Consider the following 25847-nt stretch of genomic DNA (forward strand, 5'->3'; position numbering starts at 1 on the left):
CTCCACAGCCACACTAGTGTATTCAGCAGTGTCTTGTGCGTTAAGAGGTTAAACTCTTCTCTGTCTAGTCTATGTGGGCTATCTTAGTTTAGTGTGGAATTATTTCATCACAGTTTATTAAAGTTTTCTTTCTTCATTGCCCTGTGATGATTATACATTTCTCACATGGAATGTTCTCTTTGTACCTTCTACCTTCTTGTCCAGATTGTATTTGTTTTCCAAATTCTACTTCAGCTGCCAGAGCTCCATAGCTTCATAAAATCTGTACTCCTAGCTGGAATTCCATGATTGCCGCAGCACTCTGTGTAGCTATTTCTCATGATACTCATTTTCATCTTAAATATTTTAATTGCTATACTAAGACTAGACATTTGAGTGCACAGTCTTTTTCATCATAGTATCTCCTAGGGTATCTCTTTTAGTGGTATATACATAAACAGACTTTGTGATAAATATTTGGTGTTGAGTTTTTTCTTTTTTAAGCATGTATATACAGTTGGACCTATTCTAATTTCTGATCTCTTCCCCTCACTGTATATCTATCCCAGGGCCAAAACATTTTAATTACTGGTGAGTAGGATGGATCCATCTCACCTGTTCTTCTGTCTCTCAAAAAATTTTTATAGACTTGCATGTTTCCTTTTTCTCAAATAGACACAGAATACCTTGTCAAGTTCTCAGGTTTAAAACTTATCAGATATTTGTTGGAATTATGTAATAATGCACTTTTTGTAATATTGTCTGATCTGTGAGTATAATCCATAGGCCCTTTATTTCAAGTGCTCGTTTCTAAGAGAGCTTTTTAAATTGCTCTGTGTATGTTAAGGGGAACTTAAAAAAATTGAATTCAGTTAGGTTTTATCATATACCCAAGCGGAGGAGAACTGCAGCCTAGGTGGAAAAGGTTAGACTTTTCCATGGGATTATTTCAACACCATTTATTAATGCAGTTAGATATATGTACCATCATTTGAAATACTGCAAAGCTGTAAATGTAGCTGGCAGTGCTCTGAAGTCATAACTCTTCTATTTTATGTTTTGTTGGAGGCAAAGAAATTTTAACACTTATTTGAAGAACCTCTAGGTTTATAGATATAAGATGGTGGATTGTCTAATTTACATATTATCTAATATTCACTACTTACGACTTGATGTTTGATTTCGAAGGGTGAAAACAATTACAGGTGTTTTATTATTTCTTGATTTATTAAGAATTAAACAGAATCAATAGAGCTTTTCCCCCATGGTGTTATGTAAGTGGCACTGGCTTTTCTTCTGTGGTTTATGCAAGTGGCCAGCCAAGCCACTTTGGCAGGAAAAGCAAAAATGTGTTTATTCATTCCATTTGTAGTAGCATTGATCCACGAGGAGCTTGTGAGGAAAACCAGAGTGGTTAGGCTTTGAACATAAGTAGCTCCCATTCATCTCCTGTCTGATCGAGGAAAGTATAACGACAGATTAAGGATTAGTAGTATAGCAGCAGTTAGAAACAGTACAAAGTTCTGAAGCAGATGTTGAGGACTAATGGTTCATCAACCAAATACAGCCCTCAGACTTTTTATTTTGGCCTACTGAATGTTTCCAAAACTTACTCAATTACTTCATAACATCCCCAAACGGTTTTATATGAGTACCTAGCAGTGGATCACCTGCATTTTTAGCCTGACATGTTAGTAACGTGGCACTCTATAGATGAAGCCCCAGCTAGCACTTCTGACATGATCTCAGCATCTCACTTTGCACCACCTGTTATGGAGGCTCTTGAATACAGAAGTAATAGTAGATCTAATACTGTTCATGCAACTCAGCCTTCAACAGTGAGTAAATAGGAGGTGGAATAGAAAGCATGAAGATTTTAGGCAGTGAAAGTTTTAGTTGAAAAGGGATATATGAGAAAGAGTAATTGCAGAGAAATCCAAGGTTATAGAAGTGTCGTCAAATGATCGGGGAGACTGTGGGTCGGTGAGGCATGGGGAGTGAGATGAGTTCAGTTTTGAACATGTGAAGTTTGAGCTGTCTGTTAAAACATCCTAGTGGAGATACTTAGTAGGCAATGCTATGAAAGTGCAGAGATGGAGAAAAGTGTCTGGACTGGATAAATAAATTTGAGCAAGTTTCAGATTTGCTAAATTTAGATTCAGAAAGTTATGAGATAGGATGAGGTCACAAGGAGAGTGGAGGACTTGCATCTGGGTCCTGGGGCATGTCAGCGTTCAGGGATTTCAGAGAAGTTCAGCACAGGAGATGAAGAGGGAGCAGCCAGTGAGGTGGGACAGAAAGGAAAGGAGGTGTGGTGTTCTGAAGGACAAGTGTCTAGACCTGTTTTCACCTTCTAATGCAGAGCCCAAGACAGGGCCTCTTCAGACAGGTGATTTCTTGGGGGAAGTGTTAACAAGAAACAGAAGCTGAAGAACTGGGGCAAGTGAAACTGAAAAGGAAAGTCAGTCTAAGGGAGTCTTACTGATCTGGTCACTTCTGTGAGCATTTGGGCTTTATCTTGAAGAAGCCCCCTGAGAAGATATTGAAGAGTACGCCTATTGGTGGGAGGAAGAGGGTGTTTGTCTACCAGACTTCATCTCCCCAATGGCCAGTGATTGCCCAGGCTCTTGTTAACACCTTCGTACTTCCAGGTTCATTATGACTCAGGATGGCCTAAGAGTTCCTGTAGGCGTCTCTAACTGCAAAGCCTCTGAGCAGGAAGTGAGCCCCACCAGTGCAGGAAGCAGCTGAGGGGAGGCGCCTCAGCTGGAGTGAAAATGAGAGGCGGGACATGAGGGTGTCCTGTGCAACCCACCAGTAAGCTTGCCATTTAGTTCCGCCTGCTACAAAGCTTTCAAGGTGGTGGCTGACCACAGTGTCTACATTAGACCCATGACAGAAGGCTTAGTGGAATAATGTTCTTTAGTTCAGTCAACTACTAATTCTAGACTGTCCTCCCCCTCAGCCAGCACCTTTCAGCAGGCTGAGGCATTTTCCTGGTAGAGTGACCCAGACTTTCTTCCCCCAGGGATTGGTGCCTGTGGTTACGTTGTCCTTTCTGCGATTGCTATAGCTGTCCATTTGCAGTTGCCAGCGGGCGGGGCCGCCTCAGTTCCCTCCCACGGGCTCTCGGTCTGCTGCCTCTTGTGTAGGAGCTGGCTTAAGTCCTCATGGCCAGGGGTCAGTTTACAGGACCCTTCCCCGTTACTCTCCTGTCGGGTATTGCTTCAGAATTCTTCCTGCGTCTCCTGACAGAAGTGCCTTCTCTTCTCCCCTAGAGTCAGAACTTTTAATTCAGTGGACCCTAAGGTTGCCAGTCTACCGTTCATCTTTTGATTCCTATATAATTTTTTTTTAAACTCTGTCAGAGATAGTGCCACATTTCCACCTTGGGAAGAGTGTGTCAGATCACATACCACTTGGAAAACTGTGTGCGATTCCCTCAAGCTGTTACCAATCTTGTATACATAGAAAGTTTTGTTATATTTGTTAATCTCGGACTCTTGGGTTATACCAGATAAATAGGGAAAGAAATCTTCTCATAAAAGTTACTAGTTACATCAGTCAAATGTTTCCCTCGTTCTCTGTGAATTCAGCTAGTCATATGGCTATCGTTGTTCTTAGTTGCAAAATTAAACTCATTCTGAAAACTTTATTTCACCTAAAATTATTTAATAAGGCTTTGAAATGGTAAAACCAGTCCTCGAGAGGACTTTGTGGTTCAGTGAGTTTTTCCAGATGTGCCTCTGGCATTATTATCATGAAATATGAAGATCTTAGTACTTGTATTAAAACTGATTTTCTAATACATTGAAACAGAACTTAAACTGTGATAAGAATATAGAAACATGCCTCTTTTGATAATTTTACAAGAATAAAGAGGAATTGCTAGTTTTTTCTCTTGTCATCTGAATAAAGAATTTCTTTATTTTTTTCTCTTGTTACCTCCTGCTTCATAAGCTATGATGAGAACTGAGTACTTGGTACACCTGTTTGTCTTTGAATATCTTGATGGTGACAACTAGGGTATATAACTTACTGGTATTTCTCAGGGCTTAAGATAACGCCTTAGTAAGTCCTCCATAAATAGTTGTCAAGTTAACCCAAGAGGGGAAGGATATGGCTTATGCATGTGACATATGACAGCATTGATGAACTTTGTGGTTAAAGTTAGTTTTAATAAAATTAAACGTTGTTTTAAATTATAATAATGTGTTAGACTGTCTTCCTTTTTCCTTCCTTTAGACAGATAAGAGGGACACAAACAGAGTCACCAGCACTGGCTGAAGGTAAGTACGTCTTTGGGGAAATGATGATTCTAATGCGTGAAAAGCCGCGGTTTGAATGAAGAGTGATACCTGCTAAGCGTGATTTAGGGAAAACGTTCTGTGCACGTTGTCGAACTGCTAAAAATGTCTGTAGGAAGTACCCTGTATTGTTTAGTTTCTGGCTTAGAATGGGAAGTAATGTAGATTAATTGGAACTTTTTTTTTACAGCTTCCTTTCAATAGGAGAGGTATGTGTTTTTCCTTGAATTTCTTTCTAAGTCATTTTAGCTATCACCAGTATAGTTGAGTAGGAAAAGTCTAAGCCATAGTTCTAGTAGTTTGAAATAAAATGTATGTGTATATTTTGAAGCTAGCTAGAAGGAAAGACATGTTTACATACTTTCTTAAATAAGAATTCTACCTATAATAGATTTTGGTCCTTTTATAAAATCGTTAAAGAACGCAATAACAACAGTAAAGAGTCACTGTTAAAGGGTCCTCAGTACCTTACCATTTACAATCCTGTGATTGTTTTAATTATAACAAGTTAATAGGTGTTTGAAAATTAATTTTTCTATAGATACATTTTGTGTTGTCTAAGTGAAAATGATCAGCTTAAAGTCCCTTTCTGTGTTTTTTCTATTCGTAAGCAGGGATTTATATTTCAGAACTTGCCTGTCATTTTATTAAAGTGGATATGATTATGACAGTTATGGTCATTCTTTGGAATTGTAATAACCTCACCTACACTCTCTGTTATAGGGCAGGAGTTACCCCCCTTTTATTTTGTTGTTATTTCATGAATTCTAATAATGATCCATGATTTTATGAAGTAAAATGCATAGAATTAAAAAAGAAACCAGTTACTATTGAAATACAGTTAACAGATATTAAAAATACAGATTTTTTGATCATTATATATGTTTCTCACATTAGAGAATAAGCTTTAGTGACAATTCTGTTAAGTGCTGTAATTTTAAATAATTATGAACTTGCAGTAATTGTAATATGAAAATACCCTTGATTTTTATCAATGACACATTCAATAGATATTTCTAATCCTACGGTGGCTTGTTGCCTGTAATCCTGTAAGGAATTGCTAAATTTCACATAAAGCTTAGTAAGAAGTTTCCCATTCAGGTTCACAGATCACCAAATTCTCTCTCTGAACCTCAGATAAAGAACTCCTATTAGTGAAAAATCCATTAGACTTTTCTTTCTCCATCATGTTTGAGTAAGTGTAGCTTTTTATGTCTGTGTAACTAATCTTAAAGAAGTAGAGTTACACATCCATTCCTTAAGAAATATCCTAACAGAAATAGCTTTGAAAAAACTTGTATTTGCTAATCAGTAATCACAGAAACAGCAACATAGTCTGTAGAAAAGGGAGTAGAAGATGAGTTAAACCTTGGAGAGACCCTGCCTTCAAAGAACTCACATTCTAGTTCAAGGAACATGAAATAAGCATGTAAAAAATAACCTATCAGTTTGAGATACTTAAAGTTTAATACAAGGAATGTCATAAATGTCATAGGGAGGATGCAAATATATTGTAAGTGCTCTGATGCTTGTGTTATGGAAGCACAAAAAAAGTCACGACTTGTAAAATGTCACCAAGTGTCTTCCAGTTGCTTGTTTTGAATAGAACATTTGTGGGGCTTTTTTTTTTTGGTTGTGGTCCTTTGATTCTATCATTGTATTCTGATTCTGATACCATATTTTAAAGATGTTCTTAAAAGCTGCACTGTCAAGCAGCACAGGGATTGTTTGGTTGGTTTGGTTCTAGGAGGCCGGTGAAAACTGGGACCAAGGAGGAGAAATTAACAAGCTTCAGCTTCATGCAAGTTTTTTGTGGTGGTTGAGGGTGGGGTTCATGTCAGATTAAGTATGTGTCATTTGATTATTGGCTGAAGTTTCTAAAAAAGTTTTTTTTAAATTGACTCAAGTCTGGAAAGGTGTCATTTGAAAAAAGAATGACTTCCTCTTTGGATGTACTCATGCAGAATAAAGTATTGAAGCAGAGACTCGATTACAGCTTGGCATAAATAGATGTTGTAGAATACATTCTTACTAAGGTAAGATGGTCAAGCTTGAGTCTTCCATTTTAGTGCATGTCTTAGTTTGGGCTGCTTTAACAAAGGACCACCAACTAGGTGGTTCATAAACAACAGAAATTTATTTCTCACTGCTTTGGAAGCTCAAAATCAGTCCAAGGCCAGTGTGGATGGTCCCTTCCTGGTCTAAGATTTTCTTATTCGTTGATGATTGGATATTAAGCCTTTCTGTCTGGTATCTTTCACTCCTCACAGTGACTGTTAACATTACGGAGAAACCACAGGGACGTCCCTGGCGGTCCAGTGGTTGAGGAGTGCTTCAAGTGCAGGGGGCAAAACTTTGATTCTTGGTGAGGAAATTAAGATCCCATGTGCTACATGGTGCACCCAAAAAACAGAAGAAGAAACAAACCACAGTCCACCCCCTACCCCCCCCCAAAAAATGGAATTTTTGCTTCAGAGAATACTTTATCTTTTAATTCAAATTATGAGGGAAAGTGGATAAATTTTTTTAAAAAAACTTTTTGGCTATGCTTTGTGGCATTCAAGATCTTAGTTCCCCAACCAGGAATCGAAACTGTGCCCCCTGCAGTGGCAGCATTGAGTCTTAACCACTGGACCACCAGAGAAGTCCCTGAAGGACAGTTTTTAAGAGCCTCTTAACCATTACAGTCATAATGTAATAACTAGAAATTCTTATTTGTGTATATCAAATACTGGCAGATTTCTTTGAGCTTGGAAGTCTCCTGTTTTCCCCCTCTCCTTCCTGCTCTGAAATCTCTGAGGGAAAAGAATGATGGTGGGTTCGTATTTCCTCCTTTTGACCACCTTGAGACCTCCTTACCTGGGAGTGAGGAGTTCCTTGCCCTTTCTGCTGTAGTTTTTTGGCTGGGAGAGAAATCAGAGGCTCTCATTCTTGCAGAATGAGGCAGAATGTGTATATGTAGTGAATGAGAACGTTTCTGTAGCCCTTAACCTCGCCGCCAAGATATGTTAAAAGGCGACTTTTCTGAGGATGAATGTTAGGTTTTAGGATCAAGATTTTAAGAATTTTGGCTCTCACTGCTGTAATGCATAAGAACATGAGAAATACCAGTGAATATTTGTTCAGTGGTGATAAAGAGTGTTGTGGGAAAATATCATTGCTGTCTAGACCAGCTTTAACGTGTTAGCAATAAACCTTTGCCTGTTTGCCTTGCCCTTAATTGAGTTTCTCAGCTTTTGTGGATTTAATTCAACTTATAGTTGAATTATTCCTTTGTAGGTAGCACATTCCACGAGCTTACCGCCTGCTTTGTAAAGTTGCAGTTTGTTTCATTTGACCTAAAGCTACACCTTTTATGGATGCCCTTGGTTTAGATATGCTCTTCTTTGATGAACAAGCTTTTTTCACTTGAATTTTAATTCATTCATTAATTCGACTGTTTATTGAGTAGTGACTATATAATAGAATGTCTGCCAGAGGCTAGAGTTTATTTAGGAATTTAAAAGCTTAAAAAGAATCCCATGAATCTACTAGCCACTGAGGGACTAGAGTATTTCCTAAACCTTTTAAGTTTCCCAATCCTATGGCCCTGTGCCTTCCCAGAGATAACCAGTATCCTAAATTTTGTGTTTATCATTCCCTTGCATTTTAATATATATATATTTACCACACACAGGTATTGATATATATAATTTTTTCATGATTTCAAAATAGTGGTAGGTTTTAAGAAGGTGAATTCAGAATACTGTTTTTGTTTAGTGGTCATAGTTTAAAGAGAAACCTTCATAATAAATCCTTATAAAACAGGTAATTTTGAGTTTCAGGATTTTTTTTTTCATGTTTCTATCATACACTATCTTACACACTCCTAAGTCACTTACCTTAGAAATTTGTACTAGCCCTTGTCATGTCCTGTGTCTGTCCCTGAATGTAGGACACTCGAGCAGGAAGCATTTCTTTGCTTTCTTCTAAATTTGCAACTCAGGCAGCTAATTTGCATAGTGGTTTAATTTTTAATGGCTGGGTATATGGAAGAGTACCTGCAATCTCTGAATCAAATTCAAAGATGCCAGGACAATCTGACGTAATATTATTTTATCATGGTTCACTTTCAGTTAAGGAGCAATATTAGTCTCCTGATTTATTGTACTTATTGCACATAACTAGGCATCCTAGTGAGTCTTTTACTTAAAATAGCTTAACTAAGATTATTCATTTTTAAATGCTAACTTTAAGTGTATCCACTAGATGTCAGCATTAGGAAAGGTGTGTCGTACCATGTGTAGAATCACAGCCAGAAGAAATGTGAGAGGTTCAGTCTGAGTAGTAAACTGACCTGTGTAAAGTCACATATTTTGTGATAGAGTCAGAACTAGAAATCAACATCCCCCAATTTTCATTCCATTCTTTATGTCACATTTCTTTTTTATTTTATTTTTTTTAATTGGAGGCTAATTACTTTACAATATTATATTGGTTGGTTTTGCCATACATTGACATGAATCCGTCCCCGGGTGTACATGTTATGTCACATTTCTTTAAGGCCAATAACTTAACTCCATGTAATTGCTAGACTAATAAAATATATTGATCTTGACATGTGCTTGTGAGGTTTTAGTACTACTATAGTGATACTGTAGCTGGGCACCCAGAAACACCTGAGATCCTGCTTCCCAGGCTTTATATTTTTGAGAGTAAGGAGAATCAGTGTCACCTTATTAGGAGCTACACTGCCTGGTGATACTAGATTAGATAGTATTGGTCAGGTTAAGAATTAAGTTATTCTCTTTGAGTTCCTCTGTATAAGTCATATTTCAACCAGGAAGGCAGAAACCTTGCTAAGTACTTTAAAACAGGAAATTTAATATATGGATTTATTTACACAAGTGTTGGAAGCCTGAGCAAAATTAAACCGGGGTCTGTGTTTTTATGTACAACACTTCTGTCACCAATTCGGGACTGTTTTCCAACACCACCTCTGACACCAAATGTGTGGAGTTTCTCCCTCACACCCACCAATTCCCCAACTCTCCAGATACCATCTAGGTGTCCTGCACTTCATTTTGATTCTGACATTAACTGTGTGAAGTGAGTATACGCCTCACAGGTTAAGGGCTCCGTCCCTTGAGACTGTTCCCCACTCCAGATGCCAGGTGCAAGTCCTTGGCCTCCTCTACCTCTCACCAACCCCCATGAATCAAGGCTTCCCACAAACCCCTCCTCACATTTAGCGATCTGCTTTGATCAGTGACTCATAGAACTCAGGGGAACACTTTACTTGTTTCAGTTTATTATAAAGGGTTTTATCAAGGATACAAATGAACAGCCCAGGTGAAGAGGTGCATAAGGTGAGAGGTCTGGAAGTATCCTGAGCACAGCCGATTCTTGTTCTTGTGGAGTTGGGCTGTCCCACTCTTCCAGTAGGTAGCTGCATTTACCAGCCTGGAAGCTTCATTACGCAAGCCTGACTGATGATAAGTCATTGGCCGATGATCAAACTCAATTCTTTTTTTACAATTAAAAAATGTTTAATGCCACCCATGACCCTTCCTTTACAGGGAATAGATGATATATTCGTTGCAAAGATTAAAATTCCTTAACCTAACATCCAAGGTGCTCTCTGATTCAACATCAACCTGGACTTCAGTAGAGTGGAGAGGCTAAGGGAACGTGGGGGTGGGCCACCCTGGCCTGAATGTCCAGAGGTCAGGAGATGAGGCTGAAAGTTGCAGCTCTCTGGTCATGCCTTGGTCTTCGTGGCAGCCAGTCCCCATCTTGAAGCTAACTAGAGGCTTGCCAAGAGTCAGCTACAAAAACAAAAGAGGCTCCTGCCACCCTGGAAAGTCAAGAGATTTAGGAGCTCTGTGTAAGGAACTGGTGATAAAGACCAAGTATATATGTGTTATATCACACGAGGTAGCTTAGATATTAATGGTACCCACAGGAAGTAGCCATCACTTCTAAAGCAAAAGGCAAGAGGTGGATTAGGAAGAATTTAGATGCTTGAAGGAGGAAGATTGGATGCTTAGACCTCTGAAGGGGGCGGCCAGGCCTTTCTCTACTGCCAGGAGTGCCACAGAAACTAGAACTTGGAACCGCAGCTGCCTTTTGCTCACAGGAATTGCCAACAGAACTTGAAAAACAGAAAGAAGGACCTTCTTTCTTCCCACCTTCCAGTTTTTTTTTTTTTTTCATGACTCCCCCAGACAGAATATACTGAGCATTCAGCTGACAAAGTAGTCTAGGTCGTGAACTTGACAGCTTCCTTGTTCCAACATCACAAAGCAGATTATAGAAAGATTGGCGTGGGGAGTTAGAAATAGGTGAGTAACCATCACAGTCCACTTCTGACTCCTCAGCACTTGCTTGTTGAATTAAGGACGATTATAACAGCAGTGTCACGCTTTCTCTCCGAATTTTTGTTCTTGAATAGCTCATGCTCTAAGGGTTCAGGTGGGAGGGGGAAAGGTTCTATGAATCTAGAGTCACAGAGAGAATGAGGAGTCTCCTTATTTTGCAAGTTTAGTGGAACCAGACATGGGGAGAGACTTGCAGTCCTGGGAGCTCAGGTTCTGCTTAAGCACATTTACCACAAAAAAGATCAGAAAACAGCAAGGTCAGGAACAGAAGGGAAATCTTGGTTGTACCATGTAACGAGCAGATATTTGTCGCTGTCATTGTGTCAGAATGATTCTGTTGAGCAGCTTCTCTTGTTGGCAGGAAGGGGAGGAAAGGGGAGAAGTAGGAGCAGGAAGGTGAGTGTGTGATGTACATTTGCAGTGCCATCAGGAGAGCTGACAGAGTAATGTTACGTTAATTATTGCAGATGCTTTATTGGCAGACTTGCTTGAACTGGTTATTTCTCTCTATTATACTGTTGCTCAGAGAAGGCAATGGCAACCCACTCCACTACTCTTGCCTGCAAAATCCCATGGACAGAGAAGCCTGGTGGGCTGCAGTCCATGGGGTCGCTAGGGGTCGGGCATGACTGGGCGGCTTCACTTTCACTTTTCACTTTCGTGCTTTGGAGAAGGAAATGGCAACCCACTCTAGTATTCTTGCCTGGAGAATCCCAGGGACAGGGAAGCCTGGTGGGCTGCCGTCTATGGGGTTGCACAGAGTCGGACACGACTGAAACGACTTAGCAGCAGCAGCAGCGTACTGTTGCCCACCTATTGGTGGTTTTCAGCTTCTTACATAAAACTAGTGTGTTTAATACCATTAACTGCTGTGTTCCTAGTGTGAATTGCAGCTATATCAGAAGCTAAGAAAGAATTGTGATTATACCTCTCCTTTAAACTACTCTGTACCTAACTGATCCTTTAAATTAAAGAAATATCATTGGACTCACCTGTTTACAGTCATTAATTCATTAGATATTTATTGAATATGAACACTGCCCTATATCGAGTATTTCCTTTGGCTTTCCTCATAGCTCAGTTGGTAAATCACCTGCCTGCAATGCAGGAGACCCAGATTCGATTCCTGGGTCAGGAAGATCCCCTGGAGAAGGAAATGGCAACCCACTCAGTATTCTTGCCTGGAGAATCCCATGGGCAGAGGAGCATGGCAGGCTACAGTCCACAGGATCGCAAGAGTCGGACACGACTTAGCGACTAAACCACAACCACACTGAATATACATTTGGCGAATAATTAATATTCAGCTAAGCACAAAAGTGAATATCATTTTTGGGAAGATGTTCTTGCCTGGAGAATTGCATGGATATAGGAGCCTGGCGAGCTACAGTCCATGGTGTTGCAAAGAGTCGGACATGACTGAGCGGCTGACACTTTCACTTTTCAGTGTTCACCTAAGGCCAAAGCTGAAAATCACTGTAGAATAAACTTCTGATATAGATGAATACATCTGAAAAATTATCAAAATTATTATGTTATTAACTGTAATAGATTTAAAAGTTTGACCTATTGAAAATTTTTTATTCTTGTACTATTGCCAGCTGCTAGCTTACTCCTGGAGTCACTTCTGCTGTTCATTTGCAATATTAAATTGGCATTTGCTTTCAAATGGTGGTGATGTTGCAGTCTAGAAGCAGGTCTACAAACAGAACTTTGTGCAATGTTTGAAGAAGATGGTGCCTGAAATTATTTCAGAAGCAAACATGCCAAGTGAGATTGTTGATAGCATTTGAATTATTTTCAAGTTTCTGCTATTTTAGACTGTACTTGCTGCTTTGTGTAATCTCTTGAGAAATGTTTATCCTTAAACCTTAGAGCTAGAAATATTGCACTGCAGTTATGTAACGGCTTTCAAGATAGCAAAGCCCTATGAGTTTCTACCTGCCTTTCTCTTTTTTATTCACCAGATTGCAACATTTTCTGTGTAGTTGATTGATCGGAAGGCTTTTTCAGTGTGTGTCATTTCTGTGATTACTCTCTTAGATAGAGCACATGAATTAGGTTATTTCTTCAGCAGGCTCCAGCAGGTGGAAGTTATTAGTAATTTTTTTTTTTTTTTACTGAAGGTGTTGTTAATTACATTCAGAGTACAATATTGATACTTCTTACAGTAAGGCAGACTTTTAAACATGTAATAACTACTTGGTTATTAGTAATTAAGCACAAAGCAATTCTGGACCCTCTTGTATCTCTGGTACTTTTTCTTTGGAAGGAGGATTATTAAAGGGATTTATTATTTTTTTGCTTGTACAAGCTACAGTTTGTTACATTACATTGTCTGATAGTTTCTGAATGTACAGCTGAAGAGTGTGAACAAAATGTAAGCTTGTGACTCTTTAGTCATTCCAGGCCTTCAGCATGCATGTACCATTGTCAGTGAACATGGTGTAATATTTTTCATTACTGATTGTCCATCCAGTTAATGCTGCATCAGAGTCATGGTACAGGTTATATGAGAATTGAAAATTTATTGGTAGACAAGTAAAGCAGAAGCATAGCTGAATTCCATACCCACCATTTCGTTGATTTTAAAGATTTTCAGAGGTCTGAATAGCTGTAAGATCGAGAAATAGCATAGTTAATATTAAGTAAAGTTTTATATGCAATAGAATATAGTTCAGGAACATTGTATCATGTGTAATCCTAGGCAAAAGAAGACCTTTTTGCGTAGAATTCAGAACTTGGGTAAATAGAAGAAATTTGTCTTTAACACAAAAAATGATCGCTAGAGTGAACATTTTGACAAATTTTTTTTAGAATTCAGAACTTGGGTAAATAGAAGAAATTTGTCTTTAACACAAAAAATGATCACTAGAGTGAACATTTTGACAAATTTTTTTCACATTTATGCATTTTTAGTCACCATAAATTAAAAGAAATGGGATGATATTAAAGCATTCTTATGAAATCGATTGTTTTTAAGTTTTGTTAGAAAGAATGAACTCTTTTCAGTATCTCCTTTTTCTCTTAACACTTCATATTTCTTTGTGTTCTTTATTCATTTATTGAGTTGAAGATGATAATGGATATTGGCTTGATTTTGGAATTTGTCCTCCATGGAAAATTTTGAGGGCGCACAATTAACACTCTGATTTTAATTTTTTATCAGAAGATGTGAAGAATTCCCAAATAGGAGTTTCTTTGGAGGATATATCGTCTAAAGGAAATTAACATTTAAACCCACACTTTAAAGCTTATTACTGTTTAATGTTATGAGTGAAGTTCAGGTTTACAAAGATCAGAATTCTGATATTGGTCAGTCTCCATCCTTATTGTATTTTGGAGCCATATTTATGGCTCTGGGAGGATATTAGGTTCTTTTTAAGTTATCTTGGCAAACTGTAATTTTCTTGACGTTCATAGTATTTGAGAAGGGAGTAAGCTTTTCCTAAATTCTCAGGTGTTTTTTTTTTTTTTTTCTTTTCAACTCAAGGGTTTTCAGTTGTCAGTGTTTATTTTGGTATTTCTCCTCTTTGGAATACTCCTATAATTTTACAGACATATTTTTATTTCTTGCTGCCCCCCTCCCCAGCGAAAACCACTGCACTGGGTCATTGCTGCTCACAGCTCTCTGGTTGCAGAGAGCAAGGACTACTCTTTGTTGCCGCTGCGGTGGCTTCTCTTGTTGTGGAGCACAGGCTTTAGGCATGGCCTTCGGTAGTGTGGCTCCCGGACTTAGTTGCTTCTCAGCACATGGGATCTTCCCAGATCTGGGATTGAACCCATGTCCCCTGCCTTGGCAGGCGGATTCTCATCCACTGTACCACTGGGGAAGTTCTTCGTGTATTTTTAATCATGCAGTTATTCAGCAAATATTTATTACTACCTGCAGCATCCCAGGCTTTATTCTAGATACGGGGGGTAGAGTAGTATACAAAGCAAAGCTCCTGTCTCCTTAGAGTTCACCTTGCAGTTGAAGACAGACTAAACAGATTTTCAGAGGAATGAGGATGTGTTAGATGGTGATAACCGTCAATTTGGGAAGGAGACAGAGAGGAGAAAGAAGAGGTATGATGGACAGATTGGTGAAGGAAGCACTCTCTGAGGTGGTCTAATTGAAGTGACGACCGCAGGAAGTGCAGTAGCTTGTCACTTAAAGGAAGGTCTGTGGGCAGAACCTCCCAGGCCAGGGCAAAGCAAGTTCAGAGACTCCTAGGAGAGAGGTCTTGCTGTGTTAGAGAAAGTGCAGCAGGCTGTTGTGGAGAGTGATGGGAGGTGAGGCTGGACTGAGACAGGGGAACATCATGTTGGGTTTTGTACCACCTGGTAAGGAGTTAGGGTTTTATTTTGAGTGTAGGAGTAAGCCATTGCATGTTTTTGAGTGGAGTCGAGATGTCCATTTGTATTTTTGAAAGATTGCTTTGCCTCAGAGATTGCAGTAGGAGGCAAAGGTAGAAGCAGTTAGGGGGCTTTTAAAGGCATCCTGGCAGGGGGTGATGGTGGCAAGAAGCAGGCTGCTGAGCAGTGAGGGAGGTGAGATGGGGCATCCTTTAAGCTAATGGTAAAAGTGTATTAAGGAGGGTGTGTCAGTTATGTCAGATGCTCCTGACAGGTGAAGTAAGGTGTGGACTTGAGAGCTGATCATTGGAATTAGCAATGGGTGTTACTTGATGACCTTGCCGGAGCATTTTGGTGGCATAGGATTGGGCAAAAAGCAAGGTTGGAGTGGACTTAACAGAGAAAGACACTGAGTGTAGGCAGCTCTTCTTAAGGAATTTTCCTGCACAGAGAAGCTGCGAATAGAGTGGGAGCTGGGGAGGGAAATAGTATTGAGATGAGTTTTTACTTTGTATTAAGATGGGAGAAATAGCTGCATGTATGACAAAGAGGAGCATATAGAAGAAGAATAGCCATAAAGCAGGAAGGAAACTCAGATGAATGTATTGCCCTAAATGTCACATGAAGAAAATGTTTCGGGAAGGAGCAAATGATAAATTGGGTCAGAGGCTATTAAGAGGTCCACTGAGTTGAGCTGTGAGAACTGGCCTTTGGCTTTTTCCAGATGCAGGGCTCAGTGGGCTTCGCAGAGAGCCAGCTTCCTCATAGTAGGAGTGGGCGTGAAAGCCAGACTGGAACGGGCGGAGAGAACGAAAGGCAGAAACTAGGAAGACAGTTACAGACGGCGCACTTGACAGGTTGCTGTAGGGAGGATGGGCAGATGATGTGATTGTAGAGAGGGTGTGAAGGGTTGCTTTTCATACAGAGAGGAGAACAGGCCCCTGAGGGAAGGGCATCTGTCAGGAACAGGTGCAGAGGTAAAGCAAGTGATTGTTAATGAAATAAGGGGGGTAGAAAGGACAGTCGGTGTTTCCTTTTCTTGTTTTTTGGGGGGGTAAAAATATAAGGATGTCATTTCTTCATGTGAGGATGGAATATACATTGTTTGAGGTTTAAGGCGATCTTTGTTAGAGGTGGGGAGAGGAGAGTACGATTGCTCAGCTCATCTGAGAGCATGTTTCATGTCCATGGTCACACATTTAATGCAGTGGCTCTTATCTGGGGGGCAATTTTGCCCCCTGGGGAATAGTTGATGATATCTGGAAACCGTGTTGGAGGTCACAGCTGGGTGTTGGGGTATTACCAGATGTCTAGTGGGTAGCGGCCTGGGATGCTGCTAAACATCCTACAATGTAGGGAACGGCCCTCAAACAAAGAATTACGTAGTTCAAATGTTAATAGTGTCAAGTTTAAGAAACTGTGATTTATAGTGAATCTTGTCAGTATGTTTGAGTTTTCCTTCCTTCTTCCCCCACCAAGAAGTATTTATTAAATTTATAAACTGGATGTAAACAAAACTGACACTAACCAGAGTCATTCAGAATGTGTTAGGTATGCTGAAGGAGAGAGTTGGGCAGTGTGATGGAAGATAACTGGGCAGGGGTACAGCTGCTGTTGATAGGGACAAAAGCCACTCTGAAGAGGGGGCGTTTGAGATGAGGCCTGAAGGGTGAGGGGCTTCCCCAGTAGCTCAGCAGTACAGAATCCATGGCCAGTACAGTAGCTGTAGGAGACAGAGTTAGATCCCTGGGTCAAGAAGATTCCTGGAGGAGGGCATGGCAACCCACTCCAGTACTCTTGCCTGGAGAATGCCATGGACAGAGGAGCCTGGCGGGCTGCAGTCCATAGGGCCACAAAGAGTCAGTCTGACTGACGGCTGAAGTGACTTAAGCACACACACACGCTGAGGGATGAACAGAAGCCAGCTGTGGGAAAGCCCCCTGAAAGTAGCATTCTAGGCAGAAGAGACAGCATTATAAGACCCCCCCTGAGCTCATAAGGGTAAATGAAGGAGCAGCATTTCTTAGGAATTTTCTGGAAAGAAAGATGAAATAGCACATTAACTGTACCATGTTTTTGTGTTTCCAGGGGCTTCTGTTACTCTAGTTAAGGAAACTTACTTTCAAATGTTGTATGGGAAAATGGTCTAAAATATTTATTAAGTGCCTTTTGTAAGCTCATAAATACATTTGACAGACAACCAGCTAGGAAGAACATGTTCCTTTCCAGATAAGATGCCAGTTTTGAAACAAACATATAAATAAGAGCTCACGGTCACAAAATTCCACCAGAAATCTTGCAAACACTTGAAGTAAACTATATGTGATTTCTGCATATTAAATTTCTTCTTAGCTTATTCAGTAAATATTTATAATATTCAGTGTAAATCCAAGAATTACAGTAAAAAGCAATCAAAAGGAAATTCTTTACTTTTTCCTCCTGAATCCAGATTGTCAGACTAACAGTTTAGCATTGTAAATAGTAATTTTTATTATTTAACTTTGAAATAGTGCCTCTCAAGTCTATCAGTATTTTGGACCAAGTTTTATGTAATGTGAAAAATCTTTTATGTATTTTGTATCAGGTTCATTTATTCATCTGAAATTTAGAGATCGTATTAGAACTCTTTTAGATGCAAATGACAGAGGGCCTGCTCAACTAAAAAGGTAAAAGGGACATTGATTGAAAGAAACTAGGATGTCTTAAAACCAGAGGAAAATCTTGCAGCTGAACTGAGGCAAATGGCAGCAGCTGAAACCTGGGAACAAACAAGAAGAAATGAAGGACTTAAGGACACGTCGTGTGACTCTCAACTGCATGTTGGCTTGTGACAGACTGGCTTCCTCAGGGCAGGAAGCACATGGGTTCCAGAGTCTCACGTGCACGGCTTCTGCCGCTGGGAACAGACCCTGCGGGTCAGTCAGATCGCTCTGACAGCAGCCGGAGCAGGGGCAGCGGCTGCTTTGCTAGGCGTGGTCCTGAAGGTTTTGCTTACACTGCATCAACCCGTTTAGTGATTTTATGAACCCTCTGCAGTGGAGGTGGTTATTATATATATTACACAGATGAGATGGAGAAGGAAATAGCAGCCCACTCCAGTATCCTTGCCTAGAAAATTCCATGGATAGAGGAGCCTGGCGGGCTACAATTCATGGGGTCACAAAGAGTCGGTTATGACTGAGCACACACAGATGAGTGAACTGAGGAAACTTGACTGAAGTCACAGAGCTTAGAAGTGGCAGAGCTGTGGTGGGGCTGTTAAACCCTGGCAGTCTGGTGCCTGACAGAACTGGCAGATCCTGTTTTGTCATAGTCATTGAAATCAGTCACACTGAGGAGATGGAGAGGGAAATGGCACCGACTCCAGTATTCTTGTCTGAAGCATCACATAGACAGAGGAGCCTGTTGATCTACAGTCCATGGGGTTACCTAAAGTCAGACGCGACTGAGCAGCAGCAAACTCATAGGTATTGAAGTCGATCACACTGGAGATGGAGAGAAGTTTTTTTTTTTAACTGTAAACTATGCAAGACAGCAGGAATATGGTTTTACTTTGTTTATTATTAAAAAGTAATAAGCTTCCTGGTGGCTCATATGATAAAGAATCTGCCTGCAGTGCAGGAGAACCCAGGTTCTCTGGGTTGGGAAGATTCCCTGGAGAAAGGATTGGGTACCCGCTTCAGTATTCTTGCCTGGAGAGTTCCATGGACAGAGGAGCCTAGCAGGCTACAGTCCATTGGGTCACAAAGAGTCGGACAGGACTGAGTGAGTAAAACTTTGACTTTATTAAAAGATAGTGTGTAGTGTAGTGTTAAGTCACTCAGTCGTGTCTGACTCTTGGCAATTCCACGGATTGTACCCCACCAGGCTCCTCTGTCCATGGGACTCTCCAGGCAAGAATACTGGAGTGGATTGCCATTCCCTTCCCCAGAGGATCCTCCTCACCCAGGGATCAAACCTGGGTCTCCTGCACTGCAGGCAAATTCTTTACCATTTGAGCTACAGGGAAGACCATTAAAAGATAGGACAACTGATAATATTATAATGAACCATTTTCAGACCTTTGAAAAATTCCATGGGTTTTTGTTCAAAGAAAACACATGATGTGGGTTGCCTGCACAGCCAGGAAGGAATTTACTGAAGGAGATGTAGAAAAATGGAGCAGATAAGCTTGGCCAGTTTCAGTATTTTCCCTGAGGATCAACTGTGTGCATCCAAGTTCTAAGGGAAGGAAACTTGAATCTCTCCCGCTGTCTACCTGGTGGTGGTCTCTTAGGGCTAATTACAGGGCAGCATTTTAACAGTATTCTTGACAGAAGGGGGCCATGGGTTTTGCGATTTATAAAAATGTAGTTTGTATTAAAAGAAACAGAGCCATGATTTTTTTTTTTAAAGTTACTTTGTGAATTTTGATTTATAACACAGGGAGCATTTTAATTGGATGCTTTCTGTGTGCCATACACTGTGCTGATAAATCAGTATTTAATCTCATTGAACTCTCATAATAACCTTTTAAGATGGTTACTATGAAATGTGTATTTTACTGAGGAAAATGAGTCCCAGGAAAGTTGACGACTATCCTCAAGGCAAACAGCTCTTTAGGTAGAGTTAAACTTTTAATTTGATTCCACAGATTAAGCTCTTTTAGCAACAAATGGCATGCTGCCTTTTCCTCTTAAAGACAGTTACCGTCCTTTCACATGCTGATTTTCCATCTATGGTTGAAGTTTTGATCAGTTCAGTTCAGTTGCTCAGTTGCATCTGACTCTTTGTGACCCCATGAATTGCAGCACGCCAGGCCTCCCTGTCTGTCACCAACTCCTGGAGTTTACCCAAACTCATGTCCATCGAGTTGGTGATGCCATCCAGCCATCTCATCCTCTGTCATCCCCCTTCTCCTGCCCCCAATCCCTCCCAGCATCAGGGTCTTTTCCAGTGAGTCAACCCTTCGCATGAGGTGGCCAAAATATTGTAGTTTCAGCTTCAGCATCGGTCCTTCCAATGAACACCCAGGACTGATCTCCTTTGGGATGGACTGGTTGGATCTCCTTGCAGTCCACGGGACTCTCAAGAGTCTTCTTCAACACCACAGTTCAAAAGCATCAATTTTTCGGCGCTCAGCTTTCTTCACAGTCCAACTCTCACATCCATACATGACCACTGGAAAAACCATAGCCTTGACTAGATGGACCTTTGTTGGCAAAGTAATGTCTCTGCTTTTTAATATGCTATCAAGTCGCTCAGTCGCGTCCCGTATCCGACTGCTTGCAAGCCCATGGACTATACAGTCCATGGAATTCTCCAGGCCAGAATACTGGAGTAGGTAGCCTTTTCCTTCTCCAGGGGATCTTCCCAACCCAGGGATTGAACCCAGGTCTCCCGCATTTTGAACAGGTTCTTTACCAGCTGAGCCGCAAGGGAAGCCCTCCAAGGAGTAAGCGTCTTTTAATTTCATGGTTGCAGTCAGCATCCACAGTGATTTTGGAGCCCAAAAAATAAAGTCAGCCACTGCTTCCACTGTTTCCCCATCTATTTCCCATGAAGTGATGGGACCAGATGCCATGATCTTTGTTTTCTGAATGTTGAGCTTCAAGCCAACCTTTTCACTCTCCTCTTTCACTTTCATCAAGAGGCTTTTGAGTTCCTCTTCACTTTCTGCCATAAGGGTGGTGTCATCTGCATATCTGAGGTAATTGATATTTCTCCCAGCAATCTTGATTCCAACTTGTGCTTCATCCAGCCCCGCGTTTCTCATGATGTACTCTGCATATAAGTTAAATAATACCAGTAGGTAATTCTTTGTATATTTGTTCTTAGTTCTTATTAGTGACAGAAGTTATATATGTTTGGAAACAGATATCCATATGTATTTGAAAGGTTTTGAAAGTTGAAGCTGTGAAATTGTTTTTTCCCAAATGTTCCTAAAAAGTTTATTGAATAGATTTAGTAATACTTTAAGGTCATTCTTTGGCTGTTTTATTTTTTCTTGTATATAAAAGCTTGGTATTATTAAACTTTTAACAGTGTAGAAGATAATTAAGATGAAATATTTCTCTTTTAGTTTTAATCTCAGACAGTCCATCTGTGTCATACATTGTACAAGATCCTTTCAGTGAAATTCTGTGTAATAGGAATTTTAGTATCAAAAATAACATAGATCCCTGTTGGTTGCCATAAGGGGCATTATTTTAAGAGAGGGGTCCCTGCAGTGTTAACCATTGTTGTGAATAAGCTAAATTGCTTTTAACATTTCTAAGAAGTGTATGCCAGTTCATCAGATTTTGGTTTGTAAACTGAATAACTGTTACATGCAGACTCTTCTTTCCTCTTTGGGAAGCTTAGAGTTAGGACCATATGCCAGTGTCCAGAGAATAGGTGGAGGAAGGGAGCACAGCACCGGATGCCAGAGTGCTAACTCTTTTCAGACTTTTTTCTAATAGGGGTCGAATAATAAGGTGTTTTCTTTCATTGATAAAAATATTGTTACTTTGTATTTCACTTCATTTACCTTTATCAGAGCTTCCATATTTGGAGAAAATATGGAAGTATGGAAGTATGGAGCTTGAGAGGAAGGGGAGGGGATGGGCTGTTTGTGGTGCCTTAGACTGCCTTCCCTATAGCTGCTGCATTTTCAAGGTGTGAATCTGATTTCCTGGAGGATCCTGACCCCTCCTTACACCTTCATCTCCACTGAGTCATGGCAAGTTCTTGGACAAGGTTTATATCAATGCGTTATTTTTCCTCTGCAAACTTAAAGAATTGTAATATTTGCTGGCTCCCTTTGTGTTGGCTTGCTGTGTTAACTCCTAAGTTACATACTTTGTGTACAGTTGATATTGCTGAATAATCAGCTTATGAGTTAAATTATAAAAAGTTTGATTAATCTTAGAAATATAGAAAATGTAGAAATACTGGTTTATGTATGGTAAAATTTAAAAAATGAGTCATTAATTGATATCTCCTTTCAGTCTTTAATGATTAAGTGTGGTTTGAATACTGTCTTCCTTATACTCCTAATAGGATTTGCTTCTACAAGAGGGAAAATATCCCCAGTATTTAAAAATAATAGTCTCAGTATTTCCTTAGATGAGAAATCTATTCTTAATGTTAATTTAAATTGAGAATATATGCCTTAAGCATTTTAAAGGAGTAACACTAGCATAGATGTTAATGAAATGTAACTATTGTAAGTTAAATGTAAAAATCTAATTTTTCTTCCAGTTTTGCTTTATGTAAATTTTTTGATATGTGGAAAAGAGGGACAAGAGCTATAAACTCAGAGCCAAATGTGCTTTTGTTCCAAATTTTCAATGCCAGAAGCATATAAACCTGCACCTGTTGGTAATTATGAGCAAGCCAGCCTTTGCCGAATCCCAGGCCTCTGCTTAAAACTTTTTTTACTGGAACTAAATGATGTTGCCATTTTTATTTTTAGGTTTGCTGGCATGGGTAATCTCATTAAGGTGCTAACCAGGGACATAGACCACAATGCAGCACATTTTTTCTTGGATTTTGAAAGTAAGTCTCTTAGCCCCTCACGGCTGGTGCATAATGGTAAAGGTGAAAGATAAATTAATACTCACACCACAGTGAAGGCCAGCTATTTGTTAATAAAATACGGGGATCACACAAAATTTGCATGACTTTTTTTCTTAATCGTAGGCAAGCATCACCATCATATGTATGATTCAGTTTTTCGTTTGCGAATCATGTTGAGTGTGTAGCCAGCGCTGTCCTTTCATTAGTCCATGAAGCAACTAGCCTTGTGATGAACATTCTAATAGTATGCCTCAGTGACTGCCCAGCAACCTGGTTGCTTATAGTCCTATAATAATTCTATTCATATGAAGAATCAGAGTTGTGCTGCATATCCAGAATCAATTCTTTAAGTAACTTCCACAAATTATTGAGAATCCAAATTCGGTTAGAAATACATGCTTTGTTGAACGGCATACAGGAAGTAGTCTGCTATTCTGCTACTCTTAAGATGAAAGCAAAGGTGAGCAGTGGCTGAAACTCTTTAACATTTGGCTTTAAAATAAATTGTTGTTTCAGTGCAATATTTAAAAACAAGATTTCCTGTGAATAATTTTTGATCAGAAATTTCTTTTTCAGAATACTAGCACTATTGGAATACTTAAAGAATTTTTCATTATAAGGCCATTAATGAAACTGGGAGAATTTTAAGAAGAATTAGAGCAACAGTTGTGCCATTGTGTACAGGAAAACTACATTTCACCTCTAGGTCCTACATATCAGCACCTGGAGAGCCCGCTTTGCTGACTGCCCGAGCACAGTCTGGGTAACCTGAAGGACGAATTCATGGCCTAATGAACATTTTCCCTGTTATGATTTTTTTTTTAAGTTAAATTTCAGATGTTCTTTTTTATAAAGGGATATTTTCTCTTTTCTCATTCTTGTCTTGACAGGTACCTTAACATGGGGAATCTTCTTAAAGTTTTGACATGCACAGACCTTGAGCAGGGGCCAAATTTTTTCCTTGATTTTGAAAGTGAGAAGATGATTTTATATCTATTTTTCTTTGCCTGCAGTAGACTGCGTTTGTCTTGCACTAAATGAATGTTTCCACTTCGCCATCTTTTTAACTTTTGCTTTGCATGACTGAGCTATGAATTGTTTGAGTAAAACTTCTTGTGCCTTCTAGAACTGGAAGTCATATTTTATAGATTAAATTGTGATAATGTTTTTACTTGAATTTTTATAAGAGATTTATATCTCTTAGTTGGACATTAATTTATAATTTGAGATCTCTAGTAAAAACATTTGAGATGCTCTGAAAACATTTTTATGAAAAGATTTTGGTGGAAAGGATATGCTTCTTCAAGATTTGTTAATTAGAAACAATATTTGGGGAAAATTTTACTGTAGTGGAGAAAAATTGATTAGGTTTCAATTACTCTATGTACCTACTGAAATACTTTGAATACACAATCTGTTCATGAAGGCCATTCAAAGCTCAGTAATTTGGGCATAATATTAAAAGGTAAGTGTGAACCTTAATTATTTAATCTTTGAAGATAACCGATTTTAAAAGTTAAATTTATTGTGTGTATTTATTTCAGGAATTAATTTTTTTTCTAACTCTAAATAAAAAGAAAAATAATGGGTTCACAGACCTTTAAGTAATTTGCCTTCTGTTTGTTTTATGTTGCATGACCTATTGTAATATGGTCTAAGAGTGGCAGGTAAGTGTCATTGACCTCTGTGCATGTTAAAAAGCTTTTGCTTTTTTGGCTGTCAGTATTGCTTTAGCTTGTCTGGTTGTCAGATTGGGAACAATAATATTCAATTGGTGTTTTAGTGTGAATGTTGCTATTTTAACGGATCATTAGAAAATTGTTAGGAAAGGGTGAAGAGCCTTTAGGTTATAAATCACGTTACCACTTGCATTTTCATCTGAGATTAAAACATTTGAACAGATTTTTAAATACTTAAGACATTTTATGATTTTTAAAACAAATCCCTTAAATCCCCCCGAGACGTTGTATTTTTTCCATCAACTTCAGTTTATGTGATATTATACAGTTCATTCTGTCTTATGAATAATTTATATTTTTTTCTTTAAACAAGGATAGATCATATGAGCACATAGATTTATAGTTTGTCTCCATTTGATGGGGCAGTCTGTGGTCTCTGATATTTTTCCACTTTTATTACATTCCTATTGATGTTTCATACTGACAATTTGCATACTCTGTACAGGCTAGTGAAGAGTAGTAATGTCAACATCAGGACCATATTGTTTGGTTTTTAGGGAACGATGTTATTGAATGTTAGTTTTCTTGACCCTTCTCAACAATTTAACAATGCTACTTTAAATGCATGTTTAGCATGAATTTTAATCAGCTTGGGGATATTGAGCAGTTTGCTGATTTGAGGATTATTCTTTCAGATGAGGCAGCTTACATTAGAGCTGTATTTTAGTTTACTTGCATCTGTTTCAAACTTGCTGTTGTATATTTTTCTGCTATTCTGTCTCCTTTTTATCTTTGTCTCAAGTTCTTTACATTTGCAGAATCTTGGCTTTGATACAGTCAAGATCTTGTTCAAGACTTGGCACTTGATCTTTTTATAAACCTAGCATTATGTTGTGGTCAAGTGAGAAGTATGAATTTATTGTAGTTCTCAAAAGATTATTTGAACTTGGTTTTCTAATCTGTGAGGTTATCCTTAAATTTTAAATAGCTAATGTAGTAGCAGGAAAAGGTTAAAATTAATAACAAGAATAACCAACAATGAAGATCTACATATAAAATGTTAACTTCCTAAAGGCAGATATAAATTAAGTATTTGTTGCTTATATCAGCCAATGTAAAACTTTTGACACTTACTAGTAACCTGTAAATGAAATGTACTGAAAACAGACTGCAAACTAGGTCAGAGTTTGTCCCTGTTAATTCTTAGTTACATTTTTTAAATATGTTTTCTTTTGAATCTAACATCAGAGTTGTCTTAATCAGTTTTATCTCTCATCCATTTGCATATTTATCTTCTTTTTGGAAATGTGCTTTTGTAAAAATGTATTTTATCATTTAGCTACTATAGTGACCCCTTGAAACTTCCTTTCTTTTTAACTGTTTTATACCAGATTCAAAATTGCCAACACATTTGATTTGCCAGTTCATAGATTGATGAGATTAAAGTCATATTCTGTTATTAAACAGTGTTTAATACATTATTTATTTCTAGATAAACTGTAATATTTAGGTTACCGGAATAATTTAGCTTTACTCTTACCATTATTTTAATTGGTTAAGCCTACCTAGTTCAGTGCATCTCCATGGTTGGGCAGCTATAGAAACAATACCATACAGACAGATATATTGGCATTTTGCATCAAGCT

The 25847-nt window shown here is 38.9% G+C and overlaps 1 protein-coding gene across 11 annotated transcripts in view; it reads left to right on the plus strand.

The window, feature by feature from the left end:
- CYRIB (CYFIP related Rac1 interactor B) overlaps window positions 1-25847 on the plus strand; it is a 148548-nt gene that overhangs the window by 96479 nt on the left and 26222 nt on the right. For 2 of the 11 annotated variants that reach the window (XM_088844859.1, XM_088844863.1), the window contains 3 exons: window positions 4225-4268; window positions 4477-4495; window positions 23413-23495. In XM_088844859.1, coding sequence (XP_088700985.1) covers window positions 23423-23495 — 73 coding nt within the window. In that variant the 5' untranslated portion in view covers window positions 4225-4268; window positions 4477-4495; window positions 23413-23422. Of the gene's footprint in view, window positions 1-4224; window positions 4269-4476; window positions 4496-6290; window positions 6323-22418; window positions 22502-23412; window positions 23496-25847 lie in introns of those variants that run through there. The other 9 variants (XM_088844858.1, XM_088844862.1, XM_088844864.1 and 6 more) reach the window with 7 other exon arrangements.

Source organism: Moschus berezovskii, chromosome 16 (genome assembly GCF_049115385.1).
Source record: "Moschus berezovskii isolate FMDL1 chromosome 16, NW_MosBer_1.0, whole genome shotgun sequence".
Taxonomy (NCBI): Eukaryota; Metazoa; Chordata; class Mammalia; order Artiodactyla; family Moschidae; genus Moschus; species Moschus berezovskii.